Source organism: Haliotis cracherodii, unplaced genomic scaffold (assembly GCF_022045235.1).
Source record: "Haliotis cracherodii isolate W230 unplaced genomic scaffold, xgHalCrac1.p SCAF_1, whole genome shotgun sequence".
NCBI classification, from domain to species: domain Eukaryota; kingdom Metazoa; phylum Mollusca; class Gastropoda; order Lepetellida; family Haliotidae; genus Haliotis; species Haliotis cracherodii.
The window spans coordinates 17070909-17090866 of NW_027266264.1; the positions used below are offsets into that span (position 1 = coordinate 17070909).

The window sequence follows — 19958 nt, forward strand, 5'->3', positions numbered from 1 at the left end:
AACCTGTCCATCGTTCATATTATCACCTTTGTAAATGAATCTTTTAGTGGCTTAACATAATAATATGTTGTCACTCACTGAAATGTATTGTCAATCCATAACGTGTTTCGAAAATGACGGGAGCTACCTAGGGGAGGTAACTCTAAACTTCCCCGCTCGCTTCTGACACTGGTGGAATATCAGGAGCGTCAACTTCCGAAGAAACTAATCAAATCAACATGAGTGGTAGTTTGTTTGGATGTCGCTTAGGTTCAGCTGTCTGTCGAAGATTTTCTTGGTTAGCTAGACCAAGAAACGTCCAAGGATACCATGCGTGTGCTGTAAGAAAGACGACACAATCAGTTTTGTTGTCAATTTTGTCATTAGCTTTTTGATCTCAGTCAGTCAGTGTGTCTTCGAGAAGCCAAACTGGCACTACCCAGATAAATCTGGTCTATGAGGTTTAACATTGTTACACTTTAACCTCCGTGAAAGTGTTTTACAAGAGCACAACAATATCATGTATTACTTTATCTGTACGGGTTTGTTCTATTTTATGACCTTGTGACATAATCCAGTTTTTCGCTATATATACTTTCTTTTATTTCAGTGTCTTGATCTACAATGATCTAGATGTCAACTTAGGCAACATAGAGTCATGGTATCTTTAACAGTAGGCCTCCATATGGCACATGTGCCACTACTCTCCACCTACGATTTTTGAGCATTTTTGCTGTGCTTACAGAACCACTAACTGTGAGCACTGCACATATTCGCTTTCTGTTACAAGTGCGTAGGGTGGGAATCAAGAAAGTGGTGAAAATGCTTTCCCGTCGACCTACTGTCCCAGTTATTCCCATTTTCATATAGTACTTACCAACGTCATCACGCTCACCCCCTGTAATCTCTGGTATTGATTACTCTTAACAGTAGATATACCGTATTCGACGTAATAAGCGCCCCGCTCTAATAAGCGCCCACGGCGATATCAGTTAATATATTGGCTAGTGAACAATCCCAATTAGCACCCCTTCCGATTGATCAATGTACACAAGATTTATTTATTCGTGTATAATACGCACTCGTGTGTTATATGCACCCTTAATTATGGGCAATTAAACTCTGGAAAAATATATCTGTTGTATATAAACATTTTAGGCTGTCAGCATAAACAACGAAATTTATGACAAGATAGACACAATTTTTATGGATAACAATTTCTTTAATACTGTAAAAAAGCGACGTTTCGGTATAGATCCTTATACCGTTGTCAAGCAAGACTTATATGAAAGAAGTTGTTATCCATAAAAATCGGTCTATCTTGTCATCCGTCAACTTCCAAGTAATGCCTATCAAACAAGTTCGCGAAATTTATGTCGTTTTCTGTTGTTTTTTACCAAAATATTATTCTAAGAGAGACCCATATTTCTAATTTTGAGAGAGCCCTGGGCGCTTATTACGTCGAATACGGTATTCATTATTTGATGAATAAGAAATTCTGTTATCAGTGTATCAACTGCCTATAGGCTTAAACCAATATTCCTCAAATTTGATCTCCACATCATCACATGCTATTTACAGTGGATTTCATGTAATATTCAGGTTATTCATGTTTGAAGAATGTGCTAAAATAGGTTGTAATATCATATTTCACGGACAAATTCAGACAGTAAGCACTGACTGAACAAAATGTTCATCGCCTTGTTGGAGTTGGGTTGAAGGTTGCTCCCTTTTAACGAAAATGAGCACACAAAAAGCAAGTCACCATCACATGAATGCTATGACAGGGTGTTGTAGGTAATTGATCCTTGGTGACACCTAGTCGCTAGATTGTACAGCTTGTGCAGAACTCCCAACCCTGAACAGAGATATGCAATGGAAACTGTCAAGCATTGACTTAGTACACAGATGTTTGTTTGCATATTGCTCCAATTTCATTGTTCCTGCACATCAAATAGTATGTGTCTACTACAATACTTTATCAATCAAAATTTAAATCAACAGATTGATTTATCATGCAGTTTTCATTCTAAAATTCTGATTAACGTAAAACAAATAGGTTGATCATCATACTGTCATATACACATGCAGTATGCCAACCATTCTCCAGAATGGTCCAAATGTTGAAATTATTATGATTCTGCATGATATTTGCAGCTAAGAAACTCTCTCAGTTTAGGTACTGATAGTTAGGGTAATCAGAGCTGTGAAGATCCGGGGTAGAATAGGTCTTCAGCAACCCATTCTTGTCGTAAAAGGCGACTGTGCTTGTCGTAAGAGGCGGCTAACAGGACAGGGTGGTCAGGCTGGCTGACTTGGTTGATGCATGTCATCAATCTCAAATGCGTGGATCGATGCTCATGATGTCAATCTCTGGAGTGTCTGGTCCAGACTCGATTATTTACAGACCGCCGTCATATAGCTAGAATATTGCAGAGTGCGGCCTTATATAACAAACAAAGTAACTGCTTTACTGACATGTATCATAACATTTCAGTTATGAGACAAAAACAAATTGGGTTTTGCATTACATGAATACAACTTACAAGGACACCAATGGAGCCTAACCTAGTGATTGCAGATGAGATGGCGCACAGACACTTCTTTCCATGTTAGAAGGACGACATGCCACATACTGCTGCCTAGTCCTACTCACCAGATATATAATAGGTATGTATATATTGTTTCAGTGTGTCCGAGTGCCGCCTGTGTTCATACATGCATCAAGTGATGTGCGGAGTGCAGCAGGGCCTGGTGTCCAATGTGTACACACCACCAGCTTGACTTCAGAGAGGGCTGCTAGGTAAGTCTCTCCAGCCATTGAAATTCATTGTTTTAAAAGACAAGTCCAGAGGACTAGTGGAATCCAACTTTATGGATATTTACTTGTCCTCAGCACAATTTCACAGCCTCAGGCTAGCCGACTAGCATGCATTTCGTAGGCTGTGTCTCTATTGCTCAAAGGTATAACTAAACTTTAAACTTGACATTTGGTGACATAGTCGTGATACAATCAGTTTTTATTTCTATATTTGCATTCATACTTGACTCAACATTTTCTAGATCGTTTGCTCTGTTCGCCATGGTTACTTGAGTTGGGCAACTCTCATTGGCAACTGCATCCTTCCAAATAACATTTTCTATGATGTGTGTGGTGGATGCATTTGTTTGATAAAAAAAGCCTTTCAAACCTTGATGACTGAATTTTAATAGCAGTGGTGTGAAATTCCATCAACTTTTGGACCGCCTCCATAGTCTAGTGGTAGAGCGTCCCCCCCCCGGAGAGCGGAAGGTCCGGTGTTCGATCCCCGGCCGCGTCATACCAAAAGACGTTAAAAGATGGTACTTGTTGTTACCCTGTCTGGCGTTCGGCATTAAGGGGCTAAAACAAGGACTGGTCGGCTCGGAGTCAGTATACTGTGTCTGAGTTGTGTATTCATGTTAAACTGCGGCATGGTATTTCAGTGAGCTAGCACTATAAATGGGCATCAGTCCAGACTAGTACAAGCAGCCACACACACACACACACACGTGCATGCACGTCGCTATATAAATGCAATAATCTTGGACGCAACGTTAAACCCAATTTCACCTCACCTCACCATTAACTGTTCAGTGGGACAGTGAGTCTGGAGAAGAACCGTCCGTCCCCCAAACTCCTGCACCAACCATGTCAGCACGGCCTTGTGAACATATCCAATGATCTGCTTATCACTGAACCTTTTCCGTGGAATGTCAGATATGAATATTAATTGGCATATCAATAATTCTACCATGAATTTGGAAATTACTTGATTCTAACTAGTCAATCAGAAGTACCAAATCACTGTAAGCACCTCTGATTGTAACAGTCAATTACTTTTTTCTTAGCCATTGTCAGTAGCCATTAATAAATAAGTATTTGTACAATTATAGGCTATAAGATGCAGAGTTGCTTTAATACAATATTCAAAGTATATCTGGCAATTCAACTGGGGCCCAAAACATAATAGAAATCAACTAAGAGAGTACATTTCCAGCTAGTTCTACACAGTATGTTTATCTCCTTAGTAATCATACATGGTATTGGTAAGTGTGAGTGACACTCCACAGCTGACAGTAGGTAGCAACCTATCTTCTACCCCCAGCTATGGCCTGTTATTGTTAGAATCTGTGGGATAAAGACACTTTGTTTCATGAGATTCCTGATAGTGTGTGGTGAGGTGAGGTGAAATGGGGTATAACATCGCGTCCCAGATTATTACACTTATATAGCAACGTGTGTGGCTGCTTGTACCACTGTGTACTACTTGCACTGATGCCGATTTATAGTGCTAGCCCACTGAGATACCATGCCGCAGTTTAACATGAATACCCTACACAGTATACTGACTCCAAGCCGACCAGTCCTTGTTTTAGCCCCTTAATGCCTAGCGCCAGGCAGGGTAACAACAAGTACCATCTTTTAACGTCTTTTGATATGACACGGCAGGGAATCGAACCCCGGACCTTCCACTCTTCGGGCGGACACTCTGCCACTAGACCATGGAGGCGGTTGATATTGTGTGATGCATATGGGTGACAATAGAAGCGCTTTAGCTCTTGTAGTAGTGCTACAGTAATTGTAATACTAATATGGTAATTACTATACAGTAGTTGTACAATGTACCAATATTGCGCAAGTATTGCAAAAGTCTTTTGAGTATCTTTTTCCTTCCAAAATGAAGAACATATAGAACATGATGTCAAACGTAACATGTCTTCCATTTGATATTTCAACTTGTGATCGATGTATAGCTATTGCTGTAGAGACTTGCGATACAACAGTTGGATCGGCCATTACACTGGACTGATGTTTGAGTTCCTTGTGTTTCTAGCGGAGGGATGACAGAGAGGGAGTATGAAGTCTTGGCAGATGACACGCTTGACTCTCTCGCAGAATACTTCGAGGATCTGGGTGACGTTGCTGACTGCCATCAAGACTATGATGCATCTTTGGGGGTGAGAGGATTGTGGGAAATGTGTCTTAACTTATGTTCCTTTACACAGTTTATACCTCGAGAAACATGAAGTCATGTATACATGGTATAGAAATGATTTGACAGATAAATATTTACATTCCCATTTGAAGACTAAATATACTCTGCAAAAAAATAAACATAAAAGTTATAGATGTATTTTTATATATCATATCAATAATCAACAGATGGTAATCGATAGTTCACACGTCATTGTTATTGACCCAGGCTCCATATGGCACACTTGAAACAGTAGATTTTCAAGATGGAGGTCATCTGTACTCAATATCTTGTGTGGCCACCATTAGAGTCGGAAACTGACTGGCATCTTTGTCCCATGGAAGCAATCAGATCCCGAATTGTGGCCTGGGGAATGTTCACCCACTCTGCCTGCAGTGCTTGTACCAACTGTCGGACGTTCTGTGGTTATTGCTGACCTGCTTGCAGCCATTATCCAGTGCATCCCATAAATGTTTGATTGGGTTAAAATCTGCAGACCTGGAGGGCCATGGCAGGACCTGGATTTTGTGACTCCTGAAAAAGGCTGTTGTCAGTCTTGCTGTGAGGCAGTGTGAGGCCGCGCGTTATCTTATTTGAAAATGACATCCACTGGTTGCATAATGTATACATTAACGTTCCCTGCGAAGCCTGTAAACAGTCTGCGAAGCATAAATTATGACGCCATCGCAGTTGTGGCTTTACTTGACTGTGACACCACTGACGTTGTTGCCGACGATGCAGTCCGTCAAAATGACACCTTGAACTGGTCGTCTAACGTGAATACTTTCAGTGCATAAACAGCTCCTCGCTGTCTGGACTGATATCTTAGCAATCCTGATGATGCCGTAGTTGTATAGGTGGTTGGGTGGTTGTAGTGTTGTAGCCCTATGAATCTGTCCAGTGCTTTAGTAGTGAAACATAGTCGACCGGATATGGGAAGGTCCCATGTCCTGTGTGTCTGTTAACAGTTCCACAGTCTTGTAAGGATGCTTGGTGCTACATGGAAAGACCTCGCTACAGCTGCAGATGATTCTCCTTTTGCAGTCAGCCGATGGCGTTGGGCTTCTGTTTGTTGTGGCATGTTAAGTTGCTCACTTGCAAATGAAAACCCAATTTTTTTACAGCAACAAGTGATGTCACAAATCAACACTCTTTCAGATATTTACCGGTACTTTTGCGTTCCTTTTTTTTTTGCAGAGTATAGTTTTTGCCCATAAGCATGATAAGGTACCAGTGGACAAAGGCAGGTTGAATGTGTCTAAAATGTTACATGAACTAAGGGGTTATTAAAGATTACAGTGATACTGAATTATGGATCTACAAATGTTGAATTTAATTTTGAGTTTGTGAGAAATGGATCGGGTGGATAGGCTTGGTGACTTGTTAATTGCATTTCATCGTTTCCCTCCAGCCCGTGAAGATCCGGGGTAGAATAGGTCTTCAGAAACCCATGCTTGCTGTAAAAGGTGACTATGTTTGTCGAAAGAGGCGACTAACAGGATCGGTGGTCAAGCTCGCTGACTTGGTTGATGCATGTCATCGTATCCCAATTGCGTGCATCGAATCTCAAGATAACAATCACTTGATTGTCTGGTCCAGATTTGATTATATAGAGACCCCCGTCATATATTTTTAATATTACTGAGTGTTCCCTTAAACTAACAAACATACAAGCATCCGCATCCGTATTGCATTGATCAATGTTCATGATGTCAATCACAGGATTGTCTGGTCCAGGCTGGATTATTTATAGCTGTCATATAACTGGAACACTGCTGAGTGGCATTAAGCAGCTAACAGTCATCTTCCCACTGAGTCTGTTATCTAATTCCTGAAATTAAATACCCCCGAAAGTAGATAGATGTGGGAAGGGAAACAATCCAAACAACTGCTTGATTTATCAGTCACTGAACACTCAAAGCAGCATATCTTTTCATCCTGTTTTCAACTATATTGTTATGACCGCTATATATTTTTAATTCATTTGTTTAAAAAATATGTCTGTCAGACAATTAAAAACACTTCAGCTGTTGATATACCAGAGCTTCAGTAAAGGTTTATTTTATGAATTGAAAGATGGGAGTAACTCTCATTACTGTGACAAGACTGCCAAGGGAGACAACTTTTGCAGAACAATTTCCTAGCCATGATGAAAACCCAACAGCTTGTTGTATCAAAGATGCCTTTTTTGTTCCAGAGTGGAGTGTTGACATTAGTGCTAGGTGGCAACATGGGGACGTATGTCATCAACAAACAGACACCAAACAAACAGATATGGCTGTCATCACCAGTGAGGTAATGATGTTTTCCAACACAAATACGATTCCTCTGAACAGTCATAAATTGTAAATTCTTTCCCAAAGTGTTAGCATCATTTTTACTAGAAGAATGGGAAAAAATACAGATTTGGAAAATCTCGCTTCATCATAAGTGCCAGTTGAGTTAGGTTACCTGTGTGTCCACCTGCAACAGGGCCTGAATAGATACCTAGACACAAGCAGCTGAGCGGTCTGTTCTCCCACTTGTTATGCATGGGCTGGAACACCTCACAGAGATAGCGCTTAACAACTGCTGACAAATGTCATGTGACTGATTCCAGCGATATAGAGCTTGGAAGGATATACCACATTTATAGAGTTAGACCACAGACTTTAGAAGCTACAAATCTACCGCTGATACAGTTAAAACATACCCAATGATACAACTTCAAAGAATTTTGATGCGATAGTTGAAAGAAATTGTATCTGAAATTATTATTTTATCAGATATAATATATTCCAATGTGGTGTTATTTTAGTTGCAGTTTCCACCATATATACTTAAAATTTTAAGAAGCATAAGTGAAGCACTTTCGTACAGATGGTATGCAGGATTTTTTTGACGTATGGAACGATTTTGACCAGTCACCGTAGGGACTTATTCGCTACATGTACTTCCATTGAGAAAACGTTAAGTTGACATTTAATAGTCAAACTGCCTCAAATATGACTTTTAGCGAGTCATGGTACGGCATTTATGATATGTGTATCCATTCTCTTGCAACTAAAGTTTGCGTCAATAGCGGTAATCTGACCTTGGTTGCTGTAAATAACGGTGAGTTGTGGGATCAACCGATCACTTCGCATACGATTTTCACCGAAATTATTGTTAACATTATTATAATTATTGAATGAAATTTTGAATATAATTAATAATATATTGCAAACATTAGTCCAGATAAACAATAAACATTTTTTTTATTACCAGATATTATAATAATAGGATTAAATTGCATACTTCAGTTCAGATTTATTGACTGGTATTCCCGGTGTTACGTGATCGCGGTGATCAGCTGATAATGTTTTCTGAGATGGGGGAAAACATTGTGTCATTGGAAAACTTGTATTAAAAATGTTAGTAAACATGGTAAATTTGGGGAGCCATGCTTTACCGCATGTTATAACCAGGTTAGCGCTATATTGAAGTGTCCAATGATAAGGGTACACTAAACGTATCAACATTTAATGTGTGTGAAAAGGCATACTAAAATATGCTATTTGAAGGGGGCGTGGCCTAAATGCATAGGTCCGATTGGGATTAAAAAATTTCCGGACCCCTATTATAGACCACAGCTGCAGGCCCTGACTAAATTCTTCAGGCTGTTTACTCTGCTGCTTACTGTGACAAATAAATGGACATGTAAATTTACTGCAGGCCATAAGTACCAATACAACTTTCGAAACTACGAGCCCGACACAGGATCAGGAGGTCAGGCTCGCTGACTTGGTTGATGCATATCATCGTATTCCAATTGCATGGATCGAAGCTCATGATATCAATCACTCTATTGTCTGGTCCAGACTCGATTATTTACAGACCGCCGTCATATAGCTTGAATATTGCTGAGTGCGGAGTTAAACAAAAAACAAACAAACACCAGATCTACCTGCAACAGGCCAGCAGGCAGACGCTTGTTTTGAACACTGCCTCTATCATGTATCTATCTTAAACTTAGATATTTCTTACATCTCCTCTGAAATAATCAGACTGTTGATGCATTGCACAGATGATGCTATCAATGCGGTCTTTACTACTAAATCTCACAGAATTGCAATCTGATGCCACAGCATGGTAACCCTTATCAAATACCCTAATGAATTAGGGGCGGTCGGGTAGCCTAGTGGTTACAGCGTTGGCTCGTCACGCCAAAGACCCGGGTTCGATTCCCGACATGGGTACAATGTGTGAAGCCCATTTCTGGTGTCCCCCGCGGTGATATTGCTGGAATATGGCTAAAAGCGGCGTAAAACCAAACTCACACACCTAATGAATTAATAAACTAACTTCTGTAACAATGTATTATCTGATGCACATGCTTTTGTATTGTGTAGAACTGTTGGTACTCTATTATCTGATGTTGCAAATATTCCGGAAGAATTCCTGTTAGCTTCAGAGCCTTGTTCTTTGTTCTATGTACTCAACTCGTAGATTACACAATGTATTCACGACTGATGTTCTTATCTGTTGTAGTTTTCTGACTTTTTGTAGGATTTTACTATCCTTTGTTCTTGATACTCTGCATAGTCTCGTCACATTCATGGAGGCAGTGGGCCAGCCTAGTGGTTAAAGCGTTCGCTTGTCAGGCCAAAAACTTGTGTTCCATTCCCAACATTGGTACAATGTGTGAAGCCTATTTCTGGTTTGCCCCGTTGTGATATTGCTGGATATATCACTATATTTCATCAACAACCAGACCTGCGTCACAGGGCCATATGATACAGTTGAACCAATCAGCTCAACTCGAAAGGTTGCATGGGAATCACGCACGTTGAGACACCCAACCCATGCACACTTTCGAGTTGAGTTGATTGGTTCAACTGTGTCATATGGCCCTGTGACGCATGGGTAGCATTATGCAGTTGGCTGTTTCAATGAATGCTCGTTCTATCCGTGATGAACAGGTCTGGTTGTTAATGAAATATAGTTATAGCTAAATAGACAGATTTATTCATGCACCGAATGTCTTTAAATGTAGTACATGTATCCAGTTATGTATGACTGTTTAATAATCTCATACCAACTTTGACTGGAGTAGGTCCGATAGTTTTTCAGATATTGTAGTAAACGTCGGTACCTTAAATTACCTTCCAGACTACATGAACATGTGTATTTTTGAAAGTCATGATAACTAGTTTTATTTTTATGTGACAGTGGCCCCAAGCGGTATGACTTCTGTGATTCCCGATGGATCTACAAGCGAGATGGAGTTACTCTGCACCAGCTGCTGATGGCAGAGCTGCAGCCGCACTTCACACACCCAATCAACCTCTCCCAGTGCTCATACAGCGGACTGTCCAAGTCCTGAACACAGTCTGGGTACCCTGGACAAACACGTCACCATCCCTGAACACAGCTGGAGGCAGTTACCCAGGGTATGGACCCTACAGTCCTCTGCATGACACTCACTAACACCATGGGGTAGAGTTGTGATGCTCCACATACAACAGGCTACCTTCTTCTGTGCAGGGACATTGAAATGCTAGGATGGTTGTGAACATGGTGAATGGTGTGTGTTTCTCCCCACTGATGCTTGTGTGGGGATTTGTTGAATTTTTGTGAGTCATACTTTTGCAAGAGGAATGTGAAAAGTCGTATAAAAGTTATGGTGTGGAAATGAACATGTTCACCCATCTGCATTGATGACTGAATACAGTGGTGTTTATTCAGGCTACTACAGACCCATGAAGATTCCGGGGTAGAATAGGTTTTCAGCAACCCATGCTTGCCGTAAAAGGCGACTATGCTTGTCGTAAAAGGCGACTAACGGGATCGGGTGGTCAGGCTCGCAGACTTGGTTGATGCATGTCATCGATCCCATCTGCGTGGATCGATGTTCATGATGTCAATCACGGGATTGTCTGGTCCAGACTCGATTATTTACAGACCGCCGTCATATAGCTGGAATATTGCTGAGTGCGGCGTAAAACAACAAACCAACCAAACCAATCATGGTACTACTCTACCTCACTGGCTGTGTAAATCCAAGCAATCGAGTTCCCTCCTGTTGCAAGAGGTTCACAACCAGTGTCACATCTCACTCACACACAGTGCTCATGTTCATCAGCATAATGTTCTTGAGATATTTATTTTGATATGTATTTTTATTTGTTTGTATTAAGAGGTGGGGCATGTTTTTGTTATTTGTGTGTGTTATGTCAAACACTGCAGATTCTGCCTGCTAATGCTGTGCCATATATCCAGTAATCTTCAGGTTCATATAACTATGCACATCTTTTTGATGCATTCATTGTTTGCTTGATGTGTAGGCAAGTTTGTTACATGGGGTCGGGGTGCTACTTATTTGATGATATTCATCAGAATTCAGAAAATGTTGATTTGTCATAATATTATGAAAAACATTAGTCTGTGAAAATCTGTGGTCAGATTTTTTGTAGATGTTTGTACAAACAATTTGATGGATCAATACTTGCATAAATTAACACATTATTATTCCTGTGTTGTTACTGCCCATGACGAACTGGAGCTAGGGCTATGGCCTAGAGTTAGGGCTTACAGAGTTATGGCCCTTGACTGATGTTTTTAAACATGGTGTACCAATTGGTACAGATTTTCTCAGAAACAGCTTTGGATATAAGTTTGACATTGTGACAATGCCTTGGAGAGCAGGAAATACATTTTAAATGATAAAAATCATCATGTCTAGTGATGTTTTATATCAAATTTCATACTTTTATTGACCAGGTTTGTTATACCTGTTTATTCACCTGAAATCGGTGAAGGGATATGATAATGCTCATCAATTATTCGGACCCCAAAGGTAGCGTTGTTTGTTTTTTAAAAATGTCCGGACAGAAAAATTTAAATGTCCGGTAAGCAATTTTCTAAACCGGACATTTGAGATTCCCATTCGGACATGTCTGGCGCATATGACCGTTTCGGACCCCTGCATAGTGTGTACATCAGGAAAGTATAAATAAACCATCAACAAGCATTCATTTTTCACTGAGTTATGGCCCTTGTTTACTCTTTTGGGTGTGATGCAAAGTACGGATAAACCTAATAAATATGTTGACATTTTCATAGTGATGAACATTTTGATCAAATATGAAAATCGCCATAAAAATTATTCTTTTACAAAATAATGAAATTTTTTGTTCGTTCTATTTTTTGCATTGTGGCTTAAAGGCTGGTAGGGTTATTTCAAGAGTATAATTTTAATCTTTTTCATGTCATGAAACTTGGTATGGCACATTGGGCAAGTGCTGAACTGGTGTCTTTGATATTCTGGAAAGTAAATAAAAAAATATGTATGTTGCTTTTCCAAGTTATCAAGTTCAAATTGGTGACAAACCTTTCATTACTTTTCGGTGAAACTTTGCAATGTATTAGACCAATTACGACTGCTGCCTAACATATTTACTTGTCATTGTAAGTATGCATGGATGGCAGGGGATATGGTTGACTCTTTTTTCTTGTTAATAAAATGGCTCATATTGTGCATTTACTTTTAACTCTGCCAGGCAGATGTAAGACAACAACGGATGCTTGTCATGAAAGATGAATATAATTGAGTCCAAGGGGCTGAAGACCGCCTCCGTGGTCTAGTGGTAGAGCGTCCGCTCGGAGGCGGAAGGTCTGGGGTTCGATCCCCGGCTGCGTCATACCAAAAGACGTTAAAAGATGGTACTTGTTGTTACCCTGTCTGGCGCTCGGCATTAAGGGGTTAAAGCAAGGACTCGGAGTCAGTATACTGTGTCTGAGTGGGATATTCATGTTAAACTGCGGCATGGTATCTCAGTGGGCTAGCACTATAAATCGGCATCAGTCCGGTCTAGTACAAGCAGCCACACACACACACACACACACACACGTGCATGCACGTCGCTATATAAGTGCAATAATCTTGGGACGCGACGTTAAACCCAATTTCACCTCACCTCACCAAGGGGCCGAAAGGCAGCTTGTGTGTGTAGTAATGAGATGCACAGTCACTCCAGGCAATGTATAGACAGTGTGAGGATAGTATTGTAGACATCACCTGGATGAATAGGAGATGGGTGTCCACTTTGGACAAAAACATCAGTATGACATCAGGGAATTTTCATCAAGTAGACTGATATGTCTTCACCAGCTACTGTGGCACTGGTGGCGAAAACAGATTCAAATAGCTGGGCAAAGCTGCAACCCCCAATCCAGTGCTCGATGGAATCACCAAATTGATAAATAGTGACCCATGATACTTCAGGCTTTCTTCTGCAGTGATAATTAATGCCACTGATATAACTGAAATACTGAAGCAGCTTTAAACCCTGCAAATTAGTCAGTTTTACAGGCAGCATTGATCTCAAAGTGGTACTGCTAAAACCATTTGCACTCTCTGCAAGGGCTCCCATCTTGGTAAGAGAAAAGTTGTCTCCCTTAGAACATGGTCATGGTAAGTTTCATGATTGAAACTTATTATCGATTAACAATTTCAATTACTGGACCTCCGTACTAAAATAACTAATAGTGTCTTTGTAAATAGTTTATTTTTGTATACATAATCATTTGTTATAAAAACATAAAAATGTGTAATAAACTGGTAAACAATAAATACATAAATAGCATTATGACAAATTTATGAAAATGCATATAAGAAAACCATTCATGATAACTACGGGAACTTGGTGATGAGAGCTAAGCTTGTTAACGTGTGGACCACTACACAGATCCACGTGGAAAATAGCACCAGATGAATCATATCACAGCATCAAACAGAGACCATTCTTTCAACCTCAATCACCGAGGCTTAGTATTTCAAGGAGTTGACAAAAATAGCATGACAGGCGCAATGGGGATTAATACAAACACATGTAACATGTGGCACACGTGTAAGCAGCAGTATCGTAACATCATTCAACAGCCAGTCCCCACTCAATGTTCACAGACTGGTTTCATTCAGCCAAAACACATGGTTGTACGTGTATGCTTATCGACTAGTATGCTCCCATTCCATATTAAAAACTGCTCCGGTACATTTAGCCATGACGCATGGCTACATGTGTAGGTTTATCGATTATAATGCTCCCATTCCTTGGTAGCAGACTGCTTTCGTTAACTTGTTCAAAACACAAGGATATGCACATTTGAGATTTATCGACTGAGGGTCCATGGTCGCAACATTCTGGGGCAGGTGTGTCGTCTTACTGGCTGTCCACCAGAGGCAGTTTTAAGTCGTCATCCTTTATGTGACCTGTAGAATATAGATAATAATGTCAATACGATAACAACAATATCAGTTAGACAATACAGACAGTTGTGTAAATGTGATAACAGTGGGCTGTAGATAACATGGTGAGGTGAAATGTGGTTAACGTCGCGTTCAAGATTATTGCACTGACATAGTGTCGTATGGGTGTGTTTGTGTGTGAGTGGCTGCTTGCACTAGTCCGGACTAATGTCCACTTTATAGTGGTAGCCCATTGAGGTACCATGCCGCAGTGTAACATGAATACCCCACTTAGACACAGTATGCTGACTCCGAGCCGACCAGTCCTGGATTTATCCCCTTAATGACGAGCGACAGGCAGGGTAACAACAAGTCTTTTAACGTATTTTTGGTATGACACGGCCTGGGATCGAACCCCCGATCTTCCGCTCTCGGGGCGGTCCGTTAGTATGGCCATTAATATGATTATGACAACAGTGTGTAGCAGGTAATACGGATGGAATGTGAATGGGATAGTAGTGATCTGTTTAATATAGAAATGAATGTAAAACAGGACGTTGGAAAGGGTGAATATTACTAGCCAGGAATACAGAGCTAGTGCTCAGGGGTCCCCTCCACAAAGCTATCGTAGCGCTAAGGTGATCGTAACTCCTATACTTTAACATAGACTTACGACTGTCGTTGTCTTACGATCGCTTTGCGGAACGGGACCGGGAAAGCAACCCCAGCCAATCACTGTTAAATAGCAGCTCTTGAAAATCGTCCATGACCCCAAAACAGTTCATGGTGAGCTTTATAATGATTTAAATGATTACGAAGTTAATATGTATATACATATTTCCACGAAGAGTGGTATTGCATGCGTATAAAAGTCTCACCTCCACATAGATCCTCTACGATGTCGTTCCTGAACTTGTTTAGATGCCTTGCATTGTGGACATTGATCACGTGATCGTCATGTGGTTCAGAAGCGATTGAAGCCACGAGTTTTGAGTCGACCTCGCCCAGGGCAACAACGAACACCTCTATGCCCTTGTGTTTGGCGTATCTTGTCTGACTCAGTAGATCTTGTGAGTTCTCAAGGCTTGTCTCGTCAACGTAGAGGATCATGATCTGGCGACCTGACTGTTGCGTCTTCGAGAACCACTTCCGGCGAACGTCCTTGATCAGATTTGGAATCTTGGTTTTGACGATGTCTTCAATGTGTTGAGTCTGTCTGACGAAGGTCGCGGAGTCCCTGACGGTGATGTCGAGGTTGGAGGGACATGCCTCGGAGATCATCCCCACGGAGAGGTTCTTTACTCGGCGTCTGAGGCTGGAGGTGATGCGACTGGCCTCCGAGTAGATCAGACGGGTTGATTTCAGCCCCATGGAGAAAGAATCGTAGACAAACACCAGTTCAGCATCGTCGAGTCCACAGGCTAGTAAGAAAAAACATACATTGAATTTCACTAACACCTGGTAAACTGTTTGAGTAACATCAACACGAGTAAATTCTTGGATGATTGGTTTTATTCATAATACCCATTTAAAACACTATCTCAAGTGTATTCTTCAAGAGAAGGGAGTACGTACCTGCTTGTTCACTAATGAAGCCTGGCTGTTTAACTTCACAGGTTCTAATGGCTAAGAGGTTCCTTATCTCTGACAGAGCGGCGAAGTCGCTGACGGTGAAGATGAACCGAGTGTCGGGATTGCTGGCGATGTCCTTCAGTTCCTGCTGGTCGACCGACTCGCCCACGCCAATAGCGAATACGTAGATTCCTGCTCTGTGCGCTGCCTTGGCGGCCGCGATGGTAGCTTCAGTGTCTTTTGACTGGCCGTCAGTAATGACAATAGCGACATGGGCAGCCCCGGGTCTGGCGACGTTGAGAGAGAAGCCCTCATCGACCACAAAACGAAGAGCATCGCCAGTGTTGGTACCCTGGGCCTTGTGTGAAATGTTCTCAGGGGAAATTGCATCGAGAAGCTCGTCGCGTGATGTGTGGGCGCTCAGTGGGAAGATTTGGGTGACGTCATCGCTGAACGTGACGACGCCGACGCGAGTTTGAGAATCTCCGGAACCGATGTCAAAGAGTCCAGTGACGCTGCGAACAAAGTCGAGCATGGTGTCGCTGAAGTCCTCCTTCTCGATGCTGCCAGAAGAGTCCAGGACGAAGTAGACATCGGCTGGCTTGCCGCCACACTCTGATCAAAACGACAAACACAATACAGAAATAAATCTAAAAATGACACAGTCCGAAAACGTGTACGTAAAACTCATGCTTCAAATAGAGTACTCTAAATGTCGCCTTGGGTAAATGAGTGAATGAAACTTGCTTTACATCGTAGCAATATTCCAACTTGTCAAGATCGAACGTATCGACTCAGGGCCTGTTACAAGTGGTTTATAAGTATAAGAAACGATCCTCGCAACCGGCCGCGATGACACGTACTCAATCACACAGTCATTATAGTATTCAATTTAGTTGCATCTTATGAAACACTGAGGATCTGTTATATGTGTGGCGGTCGGGTAGCCTAGTGGTTAAAGCGTTCGCTCGTCACGCAGAAGACCCGGGTCCGATTCCCGACATGGGTACAATGTGTGAAGCCTATTTCTGGTGTCCCCCGCCATGTTATTGCTGGAAAATCAAACTCACTCACTCACTCTGTTTTATCTTGATATAATCAGGGCAAGGAAAAAAGAACCACGCTCACCTTGGTTTCTGATTTCCTCGTCACTTCTGAATCCAGTATTTTCGGGTTCTGAAAACAAATTATAATTATTTAATATTTTTCAATGTTAAAGGTTAAAACTCACTTTTGTCTTTTTAGATTAAGGATAGTGGCGCAGTATCAGCCTTTATGTGTGAATGAGACCACCTGTGACATATTATTACCTGGAGTAGGTTCTGGGGTCGCTTCTTCGACGACAGGGGCTGGTGTGGCGGCAGTTGTAGGTTCTTGTGTTGATACTGTAGTGGTCGTAGATGTAACAGACGTCGTCCGTGTCGAGGTGGACGTTGTGGAAGGTGGAGTCGGCGATGTCGAAAGTGGGGTTGTGCTTGGGGCATTGGTAGCACGAAGTGTCGTCACTGGAATAGGCACGGAATATTGAGCAGTGGACTCACAGTGTTATGAGTATTTTAATAAACAGACGGCAAGATTGTATATTATTTCATACTTTCATGTAATCAATATAAACTTTAATTTTTATTCTAAATTTTGTTAAGATACAAGGAATAGAATTATTACCTTCACATGTTTTCGCAGCCAATTTCCCCTTGATTCTTTCAAGAGCCTCGAAATTGGTCACCTTAAACTTGAAGTCTTCATCAGGGTCGCTAGCAATGTCCTCCAGTTCCTTGTTGTCAATCTGAGACCCTACGCCAATAGCAAACACCTGGACGCCCTTCTGGTGCGCGTTTTGGGCAGCCAACCGGGTGGCCTCAAAATCCTGAGAAGCGCCATCTGTGAGGATGACAATGATGTGAGCTGCGTTGTTTCGACTTCCGCGGTCAGCTGTGAACATCTCCTCCGTAGCGAATGTCAAGGCCTCGCCGGTGTTAGTGTTACCGCCATCCATGGAGATATCAAGGATTTTATCGGTTAGTTTCTCCTTGTCGAGAAAGTCCCCGACATGAAACTGGAGATGACATTCATTACTGAAGGTGGCCAAGCCAACACGCGTCTGGGAGGGGTCGGGGCCGACGTCGAAGAGGTCTACAACGCCGCTGATGAAGGGGAGGACGTTGTTGGTGAAGTAGAAGGGCCAGATACTGGACGAGGTGTCCACAAGAAAGACGACATCAGCTGGCTTGCCATAACAGTTGAGCCCTGCTGGAAAAGCATTACTTATTGACTTAACAGAGCGAATCATTTTCGAAGGTTACACGTCAATATCAACAGAAGGTCTACGCGTATGGCTTGAACAGTGATTCGTCCTGAAATGTATATAATTATTATAACTATCTATTTACTTCGACATGACGTTTCAGAACTCAGTTTTCTTTAATATTTCCCAGCATGGATATGTGAAAAAAATCACTTTTTAAAATTACATGCAGTATTGGAATAATAACTGATTTGTAACTACAAAGTCATGTTAATTCTAGAAAAATGCAAACCGACCTGGGGTTGGCAATGCGAAGATTGCAGTTGCGGTAATCTGAAATTAAACAAACATATTTTCATTCTTTTTTTTTGTAAGCATGAATTTAACAGACACATGTAAGTACATGTATAAGTGAAAAATATCCAAGCGTTCGAAATGTAAAACTCCGTCAGTGTGTCTTCTGAACATAAGATGTTGTTCATAATGTATGCCTGATATAGTCTATGTTATGTACTCACTGTAAGGATGTGTAGCGTGTATAGGAGGAGCGCCATGATGCGATGCTGGTCGTTGTTGGAGAAGGAGTTGTAGGTCTGCTGACTCTAATCTCTCACTGTGGGTAAGTGATGAAGATGGCCAGTCTATGGCCATTTTATCCTCTGTTCCTATTGAATCATGCAGGGTTGCACCCATTACGTGGGTTTTCAATAATTACATTGTTGTCTGATTCCCATTAAATTGTGTAAATATAGAACAAACGTTCCTACGTAAGTTTTAAGGTCATGATGCCCGTATATGGATCTCATTAGCATATTTTATGTAGGAGCATCCAATGGACGTCATTTATTTGTCCACTGTCGGAAGCGAAGGATCCTTATATGGGAGAAGGAGTTGAGAGATCATGCTTCTCCTCTAGGGAAATGCTTGTGAGGCACGTCCTTCCGGGTCTGTCGTTAACCTTACAAATATAGTTAATCCCTGAACAAACCGCTCCGTTGTGAGGCCGCATTCTTAACTATATTTCCCGCCATGTTGTAACATGCATTACAATCAGCTGTTGGGGACCATCTCAAACTGCACATCTTTTTCATTAAGATAAACTAGACGCAAAGAAACTAGCCAGGTGGGTATATCCTCAGTGGTTAAAGTTGATTTCAAAACTACATTTACTAACTATGACAATGAAACGGCTAGTGGATGTTGTTATCCGTACTTGATACAAAAACTTTGCTAGGGCATTGCCCCCCACCAAGCTCCCCGTGGTCCATGGCTTTCGTAAAGCCAACCACACGCCCGTCGTTGCTTAAATATTGCTACATCAATTAATATCACACGAGTGTACAAATTCTCTATTCTATATAGTGTTTGTTTGTTCGTTTGTCGCCACACTCAGAAATATCCCGCCTTATGATGGCTGTGTGTTAATAATTGAGTCTGGACAAGACAATCCAGTGACTGACATCTTGAGCACCGATCTGTGCAATTGGGACACGATGACATGCCTATATAGTGTGAAGACATACAGGATAGTACATTTCTGGTACTTTCTGATATTAATAGACCTAGTCATGTCTAAGCAGTGACACATTTCAAGGGCCTGTGTCTCTTCCTTCTTGTGACCCGTGAAGATTCCGGGGTAGAATAGGTCTTCACCAACCCATGCTTGCCGTAAAAGGCGACTATGCTTGTCGTAAGAGGCGACTAACGGGATCGGGTGGTCAAGTTCGCTGACTTGGTTGATGCATATCATCGATCCCTATTGCGTGGATCGATGTTCATGATATCAATCACTGGATTGTCTGGTCCAGACTCGATTATTTACAGACCGCCGTCATATAGCTGGAATATTGCTGAGTGCGGCGTTAAACATCAATCCAATCCAAACCAATCTTCCCTTTTGTTTGTCTGGCTGCGTTCAATCCCGACTCGTTCGATCTTTGGGTAAATCCACATGGTC

At 41.5% G+C, this 19958-nt stretch overlaps 2 protein-coding genes across 3 annotated transcripts; one reads left to right on the plus strand and one right to left on the minus strand.

The window, feature by feature from the left end:
- Positions 1-199: 199 nt before the first annotated feature.
- On the plus strand, positions 200-12390 carry LOC139461064 (frataxin, mitochondrial-like). Its single transcript, XM_071242585.1, has 5 exons — positions 200-320; positions 2670-2782; positions 4836-4959; positions 7174-7271; positions 10167-12390. The coding sequence occupies exons 1-5, from the start codon at positions 219-221 to the stop codon at positions 10318-10320; spliced, it is 591 nt and encodes a 196-aa protein (XP_071098686.1). The 5' UTR covers positions 200-218; the 3' UTR covers positions 10321-12390.
- A 1139-nt stretch (positions 12391-13529) lies between these two features.
- Positions 13530-18625, minus strand: LOC139473663 (cartilage matrix protein-like). 2 transcript variants are annotated; one of them, XM_071256365.1, is made up of 8 exons: positions 18520-18625; positions 18298-18334; positions 17422-18003; positions 17067-17261; positions 16885-16932; positions 15760-16371; positions 15063-15605; positions 13530-14208 (listed from the first exon to the last, which is right to left on the minus strand). In XM_071256365.1, the coding sequence occupies exons 1-8, from the start codon at positions 18553-18555 to the stop codon at positions 14159-14161; spliced, it is 2103 nt and encodes a 700-aa protein (XP_071112466.1). In that variant the 5' UTR covers positions 18556-18625; the 3' UTR covers positions 13530-14158. The 2 variants fall into 2 exon arrangements, with proteins under 2 accessions (XP_071112466.1, XP_071112461.1); XM_071256360.1 differs by having other exon boundaries at positions 17422-18006.
- Between the last annotated feature and the right edge of the window lie 1333 nt (positions 18626-19958).

Bases quoted from the DNA above. Each gene is read 5' to 3' on its own strand.
- LOC139461064 (XM_071242585.1), top strand. From the start codon at position 219: ATGAGTGGTAGTTTGTTTGGATGTCGCTTAGGTTCAGCTGTCTGTCGA. The intron at 4,960-7,173 runs GTGAGAGGATTG...TTTTTGTTCCAG, and splicing joins ACTATGATGCATCTTTGGGG to AGTGGAGTGTTGACATTAGT. The intron at 7,272-10,166 runs GTAATGATGTTT...TTTATGTGACAG, and splicing joins TGGCTGTCATCACCAGTGAG to TGGCCCCAAGCGGTATGACT.
- LOC139473663 (XM_071256360.1), bottom strand. From the start codon at position 18,555: ATGGCGCTCCTCCTATACACGCTACACATCCTTACA. The intron at 18,335-18,519 runs GTGAGTACATAA...GTTTAATTTCAG, and splicing joins ACACGCTACACATCCTTACA to ATTACCGCAACTGCAATCTT. The intron at 16,372-16,884 runs GTGAGCGTGGTT...CGTTTTGATCAG, and splicing joins CGAGGAAATCAGAAACCAAG to AGTGTGGCGGCAAGCCAGCC.